The sequence below is a fragment of the Lepisosteus platostomus genome, chromosome 23, assembly GCF_059453375.1.
Source record: "Lepisosteus platostomus isolate fLepPlt1 chromosome 23, fLepPlt1.hap1, whole genome shotgun sequence".
Lineage (NCBI taxonomy): Eukaryota > Metazoa > Chordata > Actinopteri > Semionotiformes > Lepisosteidae > Lepisosteus > Lepisosteus platostomus.
The window spans coordinates 16,940,042-16,954,218 of NC_142633.1; the positions used below are offsets into that span (position 1 = coordinate 16,940,042).

At 52.7% G+C, this 14,177-nt stretch overlaps 1 protein-coding gene and 1 long non-coding RNA gene across 5 annotated transcripts in view; one reads left to right on the forward strand and one right to left on the reverse strand.

The window, feature by feature from the left end:
• The window catches only part of samd11 (sterile alpha motif domain containing 11), a 121,752-nt gene that overhangs the window by 36,402 nt on the left and 71,173 nt on the right, over window positions 1-14,177 (forward strand). For 2 of the 4 annotated variants that reach the window (XM_088617196.1, XM_088617197.1), the window contains exons 2-3: window positions 5,847-6,465; window positions 8,398-8,489. In XM_088617196.1, coding sequence (XP_088473322.1) covers window positions 6,015-6,465; window positions 8,398-8,489 — 543 coding nt within the window. In that variant the 5' untranslated portion in view covers window positions 5,847-6,014. Of the gene's footprint in view, window positions 1-5,127; window positions 6,466-8,397; window positions 8,490-14,177 lie in introns of those variants that run through there. The other 2 variants (XM_088617194.1, XM_088617195.1) reach the window with 2 other exon arrangements.
• Window positions 795-6,307, reverse strand: LOC148642213 (uncharacterized). The gene is made up of 2 exons (XR_015929607.1): window positions 6,174-6,307; window positions 795-3,040 (listed from the first exon to the last, which is right to left on the reverse strand). It is a non-coding gene; the product is annotated as an uncharacterized LOC148642213 (long non-coding RNA).

Consider the following 14,177-nt stretch of genomic DNA (forward strand, 5'->3'; position numbering starts at 1 on the left):
GGGCGTTCGGGGGCCGGGGTATCCCCTCCAGGGGAATCCGTCACAGCTGTCTCCCCGGCCCGGCCTGCGAGGCGCTGGCGCACACAGCTGCTCTGCAGCTCCTCTTCCTGCTCGGTCCTTCCTGGCCCGGCGCTTGGCGGGGGGGGGGGGGTATCTGCGGGGCTACTCCCTCCAGCCCAGCTGCCCGCCCCCGCCCCCCGACTCTGCTCCCCCGAGTCGTTGACCCTCTTCATATCTCGCTGTCGCTTTCTTCCTTTGAGATTGTCAGCCTTTCGTTTCCACGGTTTGAGCCACGCTGGAGTTTCGGCTCCCCTGGCCGGCGTCCTCCGCCTCAGGGAGACCAGGGCCTGGAAGATGAGAGATAAGGGGTGTCGTCTGCCTCTCGGGGTCTGCAGGTCGGAATCACTGGGAACGCTTTTCAACTTTTGACCACGTGTTTTATTCTTAAATGGGGATTTTCTTTCGGCCGAGCCGAATTGGAATTGAACGGAGGGTATTTTTTTGGCCACGTGGAAACAACTGCAGAGACGTTTTCCTCTGTTTCCTTCCTTACTGGTCGTGGTGACATTATGGGTGACCTTCCTAACCCTACAGGGAGCAGAGCCAGACCTTTAGAGCCTGTCAGGAAAGGTGCAGAGCTTTCTGAAATGTCACGGTGGTGAAAGCGATAGACTCTTTCATTCTTCTCGCAAAGACTGAAAGCTGTAGGATTATTTAGCTCCGGGATAGTTAAGACAAATACAAACAACATCAAAACGTTGCATCTAGCTGCATCAAAATGGAATCAAGGGCAGTTTCTTATAATCGGTACACTGATATTTTATTGACCAGTCATAATATAGGGAAATTCACTGTGCAAATCCCCATTTGCCATCAACAGAATTGGTCAGCCGAGGAAGGTTCTTGGGGTCTTGGGTTCATGTGTGGACACAGCTGGAAGCAGTGACTGTGCCTCAGCCTGCGGTTGCTGTGCAGTGGGATTCTGCCCCTTTCTTCTCCTGGAGCCTGTTCACCGGTCTCCGAGCCCTGGGTACCGCACCCCGCCCCAGCTCCTCCCACACACGCTCACACTGGGCCTTGAGGCTCGGCGCGTCTCGGAAGGCAGCTGGGGTTCCTCGAGCAGCACCGGGGCAGGTGCTGTCCCGCAGGAGTGGCGTCGCGACAGGATGGGCCTGCAGGAAGGGCAGCCAGGGGGCGTCCCGGGACCCTGCGGTGTGGTCAGGCTGCCATCAGTCACTACCAGCCGGGTTCTGTAGCAACCAAACACTCCTGCCCAGACCCTCAGACGTGGACCTTCCACTGAACGGTCACCTGCACGTAACAGACGGTGTTCATTCTGCGTGTCTGTGCCACACTCACCGATACTCTCCACAAAATCTTGGTCCATTGTGAAAGAGGACTGGGCTCTGTCATGGCACAGAACTGCGTCCCCTTCTCCTGGCTGTGCTGTGGACAGAGGCCCTGTGGTGCTCTGCAGCAGTGAGCGGGGCAGTGACGCGTGCTTTGCTGTTCCTAGTGCAGTCCTGCAATGTAAGTAAAGTCCTTGCCTGGTCACAAAAAAAAAAAATCACACAGCAGTGGACAAAACGTGAGCAGGGTTCAGGGCCCTCATGGGTCCCTGTGAGGACTTTTTTTTATTTAAGATTGTTTTCACATCCTCATGCACTAACAGCGCCAAGAGGAGAATAGATTGTTTCAATTGTGCTGATGGAGCGTGTTGTGTGAACCAAGTCAGAACTTAACATCACCCTCCCATATATTTTAACTGTCTTTGCGTCCCGAGCGAGCACGGCTGTTTCTTTCAGCACTAATAAGGGTCTGATGGGGGCTTAAGTGGCCGGTGTGTGATGAAGGCGACAGGCTGGCAAAACCGATGGGAGTTCAAAGATGCCCAACATAACTGTCCTTCACGCCTGTGCTGCCCTGTCTGCTGTGAGAGTCTTCACTTCTGCTGGGTGCTGGTTTTCTCTCTCCTCGTTCGGCAGTCACGCTGGACTCTTCCTTGTCATTCGGCGATGGGGAATGAACTGTTTTTAAAGCGTGGCTTGAGTCCAAGCGGCTGTAAAGCAGCAGGTCTCAAGGCCATAACCTTCATGGTAGCAAGTCCATACGTGAGCCTTCTGTCTCTCCAGGCCAAAGCTCATCTCTTCTGGAGTCTTCTAGACTGTTCTGTGCACAGCACTCTGACCCATCTCAGGGTTACGTCACGCTATGCTGGTGCCCATTTGTGGGCGGACTGGAGCATCTGGTTCAGGTCTCTGCTCCAGCAGCAGGGCTGGTTTAGGTCTCGGTCGTCTCCCCACAATGTACGGTCATGGTCTCAGAGGTAAGCCGCCAGTATTTTGAGTCCAGTGTGAGCACGCTTCAGCCACACTCTCCTGCCGAGTGCAGTGACATAGACGCTGTCATCCTGGCCTGTTGTTTTTGTTGTCGTCTTTTGACTTGGCCGTCCTGGCGTTATCTCCATAAAGTGGCATAATACGCTTTCATTTTTATTTTATTTGCCACGAATTGACAGGCCGTACCCCGTGCATACTTTGCCACTGCTACAGAAAATCCATTTTGTTTCCTCTCTTCTCTTATTAAGACTGACACCACAGGGGTATTCCTAATGCCTGAATAACCGGACCTGTCAAGTGAGGGAATAGGGATACGTTCTGGGGCCACTGTCTGACAGCGCAGTCGGCACCAATCCCCGAGCCTCGAGGAGAGGCGGAGAGGGGGCTGACCGCTTGTCCCTAACGGGCCCTCTTCGTTTCTGCTTCCCTTTTCGCCCTCCTCCTGTCCCTTCTCCTTTTCCTCGCGCTCCCTCCGTGCCCAGCTTGGGCGAAGAGGCCAGTCCGGCGCGCGCAGCAGCGAGGCCGAGGGGGGGGATGCAGACGCACGTGGCCCTGGACGCCTGTCACGGCGGTTTGGGGCTGCGGGCCGCAGGGGTGTCCGTCCTGCGCTGCCGCTCACCGGCTCCGCACGCGCCAGCCAGAACGCCTCCTCACGCTTCTCCCCTTCTTTTCTGTTGTCCACCTGGAGGAGCATTCAGTTCCTAAAAATACAAAAAAACAGATCTTAATAGTTCTCATAGCTCTTACACCAGCTCAGATGAGCGAGGAGAAAAATGAAGGTTAGTTTTGGAATAATTGGAATTTCCCACTAAGACAAGATTTATTTAGCCCTTTTATTTCCCATATCTTTTCTTTGATTAACTGTTTTCCAAGCTAATAGTTTAAAAATGGATTTTTTTTTCTTTTAAGGCTGCTTACCACCTTTAATCGCATTTTAAACGATTTTAACTCGGAGGTAAAGACTTCCACACCATGTGGGGTCTGATGTGATTTTCTTTCAGTATTCGAATCAATCTGGGGCGCGGCTGAAGTGAGCTCTGTCTTGGGCTTCCGGGTCAAGATGCACAATTTCTAAAAGCATGTAGTGTTTCAGCTCGGTTTGAAAATGGTTCAGCTTCTCGCTTGAAATGAAACAGTTAAGGACCATGTTGTATCCCAGGGAGGAAAATAATCCATCCCAAGAGACGTTAAGAAAAGCTTTGAGATTTTCTGTTTGCGATAAATTATGTGAAGTTTTACTTTGAGAAAGAGAAAACATGCAAGTTGTGTTCTGCGTTTGAAATAACCTTGGGACAAAATGTTGAAAACCAAGTCTTTGGCTCAAACGCCTAGAATAATATTCACATATTACACTGTAATGCTGGAGGATACTGTAACAAATGAAACAGATTTAAGAAGGGGACATTGTGACACTTGCATATTTGGAAAGGCTAATGTTGTACCTGTATGTCTGTAAAATTTACAGATTTAGAACAGAGGTACTGCAGAACGTATACTGATGCAGAAGAAGTTATGGTTGTAATTGTCCTGATGCAGAAAGGGGGTACTGCAGTAATTGTCCTGATGCAGAAAGGGGGTACTGCAGTAATTGTACTGATGCAGAAAGGGGGTACAGCAGTAATTGTCCTGATGCAGAAAGGGGGTACTGCAGTAATTGTCCTGATGCAGAAAGGGGGTACTGCAGTAATTGTCCTGATGCAGAAGGGGTACTGCAGTGGTTTTACTGATTCAGTCAAAGCTTGGCCGCTTCTGTTGTCCTGTGTCAGCTGAACTGTGAACAGCGCTGAGTGACTCCACATGTATTTCTTTAGGGAGCCCAGTTATCGTTTTAGTGCCTTGAAGGGCAGCTGGTGCTTCACCCGTTTGTCCTGCATATGAGCTCCATCTGGCCCTTCATTTAAACCCCCGGACCCCGGACCCCCGGCCGTGTCAGAGAACCCGGAGATGGAAACCGCGGGCACTGCCTTGCCCCTCGGCTAACTGCGTCGCCCTTGTGACGCCCCGGGGTTATAGATCAGGTGTGGGGAAAAACTCCTTGCGGCTTTGAGTGGACTGGGCGGCCCAGGGGGGGGGGGTCATCTGAAGAGTTAGAAAACCCCCATCTCCTTTCAGCCCCGTTTCAACCGGCCGGAACCGTCCCGGGACGGTGTTCCGAGGCAGGAGGGGGTGGGGGCAGGGTGCCGCTGGGCTGGGAGTCCCGCTTTCGCTCTGGGGTGTTGTGAAGGTGTGCGCCGCTGGGCACGGACTGGCACGGCACGACGTGTAAGCCCTTCCCGGGAATAAGCAGCTTTCTGCCGGTGGGGGCGGGAAACGGGGACTCTCCCCTGCGGGACTCCAAACGAGTCGAGTCTCCAGACTCCCCTACATGTGCTGAAAATGCACAGGTACGCACTGAAGTGGATTGTTTTCTTTATTATTTATTTGGACTAAAGCTGGTTGGTTCATGCCCTAATAATAATAATAATAATAATAATAATAATAATAATAATAATAATAATAAAGAACCGTTCCCTTTAAGTTTCTCGCTTCCGATCTCGATGAATAAAGTCGAAACGGGGGAAGTTTTGAAAACCCTTCAGCCGGGACAAGACGCGTCTCCTGCCGGCTCGTCCTGTTTTGTCCCCCCCACACACACACCCCCGCGTGTCGAGAAGGTGGGGTAACCCGACGCCGCTAGCGGGGTGCTCAGTCCGGGAGCCCTGCGCGCTCGGCCGTCGCGGTACCCCTTGCGCCGCTCCCGCGCCCGCCAAGCCTGCGCTGGTTAAATGGGCCAAGTTAGAGAGCGGCGGAGAGCGGAGCGGGTTTGGTCTGGGTCTCTGAACTAAAGCGTGACTTCAGAGAGATATACAGGGTTAAAAAAACAAAACGAGCAAACATCCCACCAGTACCAGATATCTTCTCGAGATTAAATAAGGAACGTGAAAAGGGAGGGGGGGGAGAAGGAGGGGGGGGGGGGGATTTTGTGATACACCTCCGGGAAGGAGAAAGATAACTTTTGTAAGAATTATTGGTGAAGCTTTTTCATTGCTTTCTGTGACAGTACGAAACGGTGCACAAGGCGGGCGCCGTGAAGCGCTCTACCCCGGTAGCAGCCCTTATAATTAAAAGTTGACTCGTGTGTGGAAGTAACCGGAGTTGAGTGAGCCCGGTGAGCCGGACAACTGACAGCTCGCAATCAGAACTAGTGGCCGAGTCCGCTCATTTACAAAAAAAAAAAAGAAAGAAAGAAAGAAGAAAAAAACCCACAGAACGGGGTATCAGTTCGAAAAATCCTCTCCAGTCCCAGAGCTAGGTCGATGCGGGATCAATAAGCATTTTGACCAACATAATGTCTACGGCTGCAGAGATATCGCCACGATGTCAGGTATTAGGTGTTGCGAGAGTCAGATTAGCTGTGGGCAGGAGCGCGGAGCAGCTGTGAGCCCCCTGCGAGGAGCCGAACCTGGAGAGCGCCGGGGTCTCCGGCATGGCACGCTGTTCCTGAACTTGGACGCTCTGCTGTCACAGGGCGCCGCCGACACTGACACGGGAGGCCGGCGCCGAGCTCAAAAGTGGCGCGTCTGGGAGCCGGGGACGGACGAACTCCGCAGGGCGCACCAGAGGCAAGTTGGAGGGGAGCCGGGGGAGCTCCTGAGCGCCTGTCGCCGGCGCGCCGCTCTCGCCGCTCTCGCTAACATGCCCGCTATCAAGAAGGAGAGGCTGGAGGGGGAGGAGATGGCACTGGCCGCCTTCAACCAGCCCGAGTACCTGGCCCCTTTAAACGCCGCCGCGATGCCCGTGGTGACCCCCCATCCGCCGCCTTACGACCAGATTTTCGCCCACCACCGGGCTTACTTGATGCACGAGGCGGCGCTGCAGAACCCCCCCTTCCACGGGCACCCCGAGGACCTGGTGCTGGAGAGGTTCTCCTCCATCCCGGACTTCCAGCCGTTCTTCGACAACGGGGAGCCCTGCATCGAGGTGGAGTGCGGGGAGAACAAGGCGCTGCTGTACATCAGCAAGCTGTGCCAGGGCAGCAAGGGCCCGTCCATCAAGTACCGCGGCGAGTGGCTGACCCCCAACGAGTTCCAGTTCGTCAGCGGCCGGGAGACGGCCAAGGACTGGAAGCGCAGTATCAGGCACAAAGGTACAGGCAGGCGGCTCGCTCGGGCTCGGGGAGCTGCGAGGAGCGAGGAGGGGAGGAGGTGGCGGCGGTGCTCGTGGAGTTTGAGGTGGTGGTGTGGAGTGGAGGGGAGGGGAGGCTGGGAGGCGGGGGGGGGGGGTGCGCATCAGCCGCCGCGCGTCTCCCACTCGGGCGACGGGTCCGGCCAACTCCTGGGCTCTTCTCGGCGGGTCCGCTCCGTCGCTGGTCCCCCGCCGCCGCCGCGGCGAGGAGCTCAAGGGTTAGCGCCCAGCCGGCCGGGTGCAGCGCTCAGTTCGGGCGGGGAGAGGCGGGGAGCCGGGGGAGGGAGCGCTCCAGGCGGCTGCACCTTTCCTGTGGGAGCGCGGCGCGTGCGGAGCCCGGAGAGGGGGCGCACGGGGGGCTTCGGGGGGTCCCCCCGCGGGAGCGAGGCGCAGGTAGGACAGCCTGCCCTGCTCGCTCCGCGCTGATCGGCGGGAGGGAGCGCCCCCCGAAATTCAGAGGGTCCGCCAGCCCCTTGAGGTTTTCCAAACGCGTGAGCGCGGGTACCGCGGTGCTTCGGAAACTTGGGCTGACTTTGGGACAGCGAGGGGGTCCGTGGAAATAATAAAAATAAAAATAAAAACAAATGGAGAAGTACGAGCTGCGATAAAGGAGGACGGCTGCCGGTGGTCGTTGTGTTAGTTCATTCTTGTTCAAACGCGCGGCGGCACTGGGGGACACGGTCCGGAGCCGCAGCCGCCTGCTCGGAAGGGGGGCGGTTTCCACGCGTGAGTCTCCGCGCTGGGCTCGGAGCGAGTGCGGGCGGTCATTCCGGCGAGGCGACAGCGTGACCGGCCCCCCGCAGGCGAGCAGACCGCGGGCCGAGACGGACAAGCCCCCGCCGAGCGGAGCTGCGCAGACGCGCGTGGTTCGTGTTCGTGTGTGTGTGTGTGTGGTTTTTATTTTTGTTCGCCAGCGTCTTTTTTTTTCTTCGTTTTGTTTGTTTTTGGTTTTAACACAAACAAAAAAGTGCATTTCTGAGAGCGGAAAGGTTGTGTGACTTTCTTGGGTGTGTGTTTGTGAGGTGGTGGCCCGGGGGGGCGTGTGTGTGTGTGTGTGTGGGGGGGGGGTTGTGGCGTTGAAACCGATTCCCCGTTTGCACGTACGAGGTTTATTTTTAAAAATGGGAATTTTAACAATTGTGCAGGACTTGCGGTTTTACTCCAGGAAGTCAAGTGAGGGGGTAAGACAGCTGCGTGACTTGCACTGAGTTTCTTTTTTAAAAAAAAAATAAAAGAGGGAGGGAGTGAAAGTGGCAGGCAGGGTCTGATTTCTCGAGCGGTCCCTGTGCTGTGTGCCGGGGGGTTTTAAACGGTTCCCGAGCCGGAAAGGCGCTGGTCGCTGCGCCCCGACTTCGCCTGCCTCTTCCTGGTTCGCTTCTCGAAGACATGTGGAGATGAGAAGCGGGTGCGCAGCGAGCGACCCCCGGGGTCCCGGCCATCACCCAGGGGCAGCGAGTAGGCTCACGGCGCCCGCGGTGCCAGTCGGCGGCTTTCACGCCCGAGCGAATTTGGGGTGATTTTTTGTTTTTCTCCGTTTTCGTTTTTTTGACGCGCAACCTGCAGACCTCGAAAAGCGAAACCCAAGTGTCTCTGCTGCGTGCTAACTGCGTCTTCCCCTTCCCTGCAGTCCGCGCAGAGGAGGCCCGCTCATGTATTTGCGTGGCAGTTCAAGAGATCGGCTGTCGGCGGGTCGCAGGAGAACGTGTAGACCAGATATGCAATTCTCTGTTTAGCTGCAGACCTGGTTGATTTCCGTTTCCGATTCTAATCTCATTCTAAATTAGGCAGTAATGTATCTCATTACCCCGATGTCACCTGTTCGGATTTCATGTTTTTGTTGTGGTCGTTAGATGTGTGCCTGCATTGAGGTCCTCTTCTCTTCTTCTCTTTGCAGGGAAAAGTCTGAAGACTCTTATGTCCAAAGGAATCTTACAGGTACATCCTCCAATCTGTGATTGCCCTGGGTGTCGAATTTCGTCTCCAGTGGTAAGATTATTGTTAAGACAGTGTTTAAATCCCTCTTTGTGCCTTGTGGTGCTTTATGGGTTTATACTATTAAATCAGGCCCAAGTAGCAGAGCAGAAAGAAGAAAGAACATCACTTTCCTGGCCAAATAGCTTTGCGTGTCATATTTTGCATTGTGCATCTTTTCAGAAAGAGAAAACACACACACAATGTCCTGTTAGTAGAGTGTAGTCTCTGCTGTGCAAGCAGAACACTGCAAGACTGGAAGGATGTTCAGCCTGGGTTGTGTGGGTCAGTCTGGAAGAGCAGACTTGTGCTGATGTCATTGCCTCATGTCAGGGAGCAGACCGGGATCTGGGTAGAGGAAACACGTCTGGAGCGCTGGAATGTGGTTTTGGAGCAGCAGAGCTGTTATTAATAAGTATTGGCAATAGCAGTCATCGCATTAATGAATTTGCATCTCCGACTGTCCGGCGTTTGAGCCAGACTGCTGCCCCTGCTACATTAGCACACACCTAATTTGCAGATGAACCTAAAGCCTTGAAAACATAAAAGCAGATCTCATCTGGGCTTTGGGCTTTCAGCATGGAGGCACTATGCAGTTGGAGGCGTGAGGGGAGCAGTGGGGCTTGTCTTGGGCGTATTTCTGTGCGTATCCCTGTGGCTTCCGCGTTCTCGTGGCTGTGCTGTGAAATCAGGGCGAGATGTCTGTCGAGAGTGGTCTGTAGCAGGGACGTTCAGGATAGCAGTTTTGCAAGTTCTGTTTCCTTATAGCACATGTGCCCAAGTGCAGTTTTTTACAATAAGAATCATCATATGGCATCATAACGTTTATTTGACACTGTCCAGTATGTTCGTTCCCTGTTTTTAAAGTTGAGTGAAAGCTGTGTTTATTCACCAGATAAAGTTGGAAAAAAGTGTAATTCAGAGACATGACAGGACCTTCTGTATCCATGATGAACTGGCTGGGTCATTAGCTACTAACTCAGGTGATGGGCTGCCCTGTTTGTTGTACCCTGTTGTATCTTTAAAAGTCAGCTTTCCTGTCCATATAATGAATTATCTGCGACTCATGCTCGTTCAGAAAAAAACATTTCAAGGTTTCTATTTTCAGTTCATAATGCCTGCTGTCTTTCTTCAGAAATCACTCATGAAAGAAATAAAAAGAAAACATGCGTTCTGTCTTGGTGGACATGAAACCATAGAGGCTACAGTTTTGTCAGATTTGGTAACATCCGAAACCTAGCTGGGGAGTGGCGCTGATTGGGCACAAGCTAATTAATCAACACCCAAACTATTTCGCTTTGATTGACCACAGCTCTAGTCCGGACCTTAAATTAAAACAGAGCAACAGAAACACTTCTACCACGACCACCCCCATCGGCAGCATCCCAGAACGCGTGCTGTGCCCTCTAAGGAGTGAAATGTGGAGCCTGAATGGCAGACTCGCGGGGCCTCTCTGCAGGGGCTGCCATGGTGAGTTTCTGCCCTCCTGTCACCCTCAGGAGGGGCTGCCACGCCTGTCGTCCTCACAGTGCCCCCCCCCCGCCGGGGCTGTGCCTCAGTTCCGTTAAGGCCAGCCCCCCCGCAGTGCCCAGTTCGGCCCAGGGGGTTCGCTTCACAGGTGGGGACTCATCAAGCCGACGAGCGCGGTTCCCCCGATTGTCCCGTTCCGCAGCCCACAGTGGAGGGGAGCAACTGGACCGCTAGGAAGTGACCGCTGAGGGTGGAAACAAGGGTCTGGACAGGGGGAGTGACCGCTGAGGGTGGAAACAAGGGACTGGACAGGGGGAGTGACCGCTGACGGTGGAAACAAGGGACTGGACAGGGGGAGTGACCGCTGAGGGTGGAAACAAGGGACTGGACAGGGGGAGTGACCGCTGAGGGTGGAAACAAGGGACTGGACAGGGGGAGTGACCGCTGACGGTGGAAAGAGGCGACCGGACACGAGAAGTGACCGCTGAGGTGCATGTCACTCCGGAGCACTGTTCACATGCAGCAGTTAGAGCTGCGGGCTTGGGCCTGTGAAGGTCTGGGGTGATTTGGTTCTTAAGATGGGCTTTTTAACAGCTTTGACATAGAGGCAGCGGTAAAAAACAAACAAACAATGGGCTCACGTGGAAAAAACGAAACAAACTTCCTACGCAGCAAATTCACAGGGCTTTAGTTTTCTCGCAGTAGCAGAACCGTAAAAAGCCTTAACGTTCGGTTATAATTTCATGCTAAAGTGAGGCAGATTAAAACAGCGTTGACAGATTCAACCGTTTTGTTCCCATGAGTGGGTTATAGCAGTCAAGCAAAGGCAGAGACGAACAAAACAAAAAAAAAAGGATATCCTGGATCAGTTTGGATATGGTTTCAAATATTTGACATGTTGGAATTGTTTTTAGCTTGACATCTTTTATCGATGTTCTGCTTTCATGGTTAGTTGTACGTCTTAATTTGAGGACATCCGAGTTCGTGCTTACTTTGCACATGATGAGTTCTTCTCCGTTTCTGTCTCGTCGTGAGTGTAGTATTTGATGACCCTTTGCAGTTATACCGCCAGTGCACGGTGATGTTTAATTGCAACTTAAATTTTATGCTTATTTAATGGCTGCTCCTCGCTATACGTTCCTTGTGTTTCATAATTAAATGAGATTATTGCCCTTATGCCCCGGACACACAGGTAATTATGGGTGGATTTTTTTTCTGGCTGTAGCTGTAAACAAGCCCCGCTTCATTAAAATTCATACCTTTATATTATTTTCAGGTTTTTGCATTCCTTAATAAATACTCTGAACTAGAGTTGCTTCGTTGGGTACGGCCTAAAGGTCTTGTTTGTATTCTCGAACCTTTGTGACTCTCTGAATGCTAAAAGGGTGCGTAGTGTACATTTTCTTTATGTGAATATTTCCAACTTAAAACACGGAATGACAAGCATTGGAATGTTTTCTGGAGCACAGTGAGGCTATGCAAAGAAGAGGCGTTTGCATAGCCAAACAATGAAACGGTTTTGTCCCTCTCACCCCTGTGAGGTGAGGCCTGCCATGCGGGACAGGGTGATGAAGACGTCACAACTCCCAGAGCTTTGTCGAAAGAATTGCGTGTAGACACTGGACCTCTGTGTGCTCCGTTGGATGAGCTTGGCCTTCCTTCGCCTCGCTGAAGAGAAAATGAATAATTTCTCGGCCCTACCACGTTTTCCACGGGAGTTTTAAGTGAGCGTTGCTGTAACCCCTCCTCAAACAACACCCTACCACCGCCGCCGGCGCTGCCTCAGTCCCCCGAAACGCTCACACAAGGAGAGGAAGGCCAGAACAGCCGGGGCAAGCAGAGCTGAAACACATCGCCGAGGGTCTTGCCAACCTGCAGCCTGCTTGAGCTGGAGCGAGCCTCTCAGCCCCACACCCGCGCGGCACTGGTGCACAAGTCAGGAGCGCAGCTTGACAGCGGTGCTGCGCAGGGAGGAAACGTGAAATGGAGATGATCCCCGGTGTGTGGCGTTCGGCCATATGACACCGCATGAAACATCAGCGCTGCACATGGGACTACGATATAAAGAACGCTGTTTGAAGTGGAAATGTGAACGGGTCTTGGTTTTTGGCTGTTTTATTTGGACAGACCAGGGTGGGCGCTGCTGAAATGATTTCTGCTCTGCTGTTGAGCCGCCAGAATCGGTGGCCAGAATCCGTTGCAGCAAGTGCTGGAGCAGCTCGTGCCTTGTGCTTGGTTAGATTGTTGTGTGACCGGCAGCTATCGCTTTCATATTGACCTCAGTAATTAACAGCACTCTGGTGTTTCATTTGCTGTGGGCAGTTTAACTTCTGACCATTTCTCTGTGGTCGTAACGGGATTGTTTGTTTGTTTTGCTGAATTGTTCTTCGAGGTGGCTGCTGGTGGTTCAGTATTCACTGCCGTTCCGTGTAGGCTTAAGCGAGGAGGATGTGTTCTGCTTTCTGCACTTTCTGCCTTTTCCTTCACGGGTTCATGGAGTCGGATGAAGTTTTGTGACTGTTCCTCTGCTTTTTTTCCTGTCACTCGATTTGCCTCCTCCCTTGCTTTCAGTTGCACAATCTCTCCCTTTCCCTTTTTGCTTCTCCCATTCTCTACATTTTCTTCTGTTGCGCTGTCTCCCTTCATCCCTTTCTCTCTGGATCTCTGCCTCCTTCCCCCTCTCCCTCTTTCTTGACCCCCCAGGCCTCCCCCCTCTCCCTCGCTGTCTCTGGAGGTGCAGCTGCAGACGGCGCCCCTGTGAGTTCTCTCTCAACCCACTGCTGGTTTCCTGAGAGGCGGAGAGGAGGAGGAGAGGCTACCACACATGTCTAGCCTGGCTCAGCTCCGTGTCTTCTCCTCCCCCTGGGCTACAGCAGCACACAGTGACTGACACAGCTGTAACACACACACACACAGTGACCGACACAGCTGTAACACACACACACACAGTGACCGACACAGCTGTAACACACACACACACACACACACAGTGACTGACACAGCTGTAACACACACACACACAGCGACTGACACAGCTGTAACACACACACACACAGTGACTGACACAGCTGTAACACACACACACACACACACAGTGACTGACACAGCTGTAACACACACACACAGTGACGGACAGCTGTAACACACACACACACACAGTGACTGACACAGCTGTAACACACACACACAGTGACTGACACAACTATATACACACACAGTGACTGACACAGCTGTAACACACACACACACACACACACACACACAGTGACTGACACAGCTGTAACACACACACACAGTGACTGACACAGCTGTAACACACACACACAGCGACGGACAGCTGTAACACACACACAGCGACGGACAGCTGTAACACACACACACACAGTGACTGACAGCTGTAACACACACACAGTGACTGACATGGCTATAACGCACACACACAGTGACTGACATGGTTGTAACGCACACACACAGTGACTGACACGGCTGTAACACACAGACAGTGACTGACACAGCTGTAACACACACAGTGACTGACAGCTGTAACGCACACACACACGGTGACTGAGAGCTGTAACGCACACACACACACGGTGACTGACACAGCTATATAGACACACAGTGACTGCCACAGTTGTAACACACACACACAGTGACTGCCACAGCTGTACACATGCACAGTGACTGACTCACTCACAGCATACACATGTGTGTAAATACTGTACGTAGTCTTTCATGTGCCTGTGCGTGCAGGGCTGCGGGCTCAGTCTCTTTTCATTGTAGTGTGTTATTTGTTGTCTTTCTGATTTGATCCCTGTGTATAGCAACGCATAATGTGGCGACAGAAGCCAGTGAATTGCAGCCAAGGTTCTTGAGCGTTTAATCTTGCAATCTGCATTTTTCTTAGACCTAGACTTGGATGCAGTATGAATGCAGACGTGAGGCAGGGGGTTGACTGAACTCTTTACAACAAGCATGTTGGCTGGTGCTGAACTTCACTACACCTTCCAGAGCTTTTTGTCTCTAAGTGCTCTGCATTCTTCCAGAGGCTTTTCAGCTGCTCTAAATGGTCCCTACCTGGATGGCTTAAGGGGTTTTCATGCCCGAGAGGAATGGGTTTCAGGGCAGGATAGCCAGGAAGAAATCAGTCGTCTCAGAAAAGACCATTGCTGCCTGTCTGAGGTTCCAAAGCAACTGGAAGATCCACAAGACTACTGGAAACAAGTTCTTTGG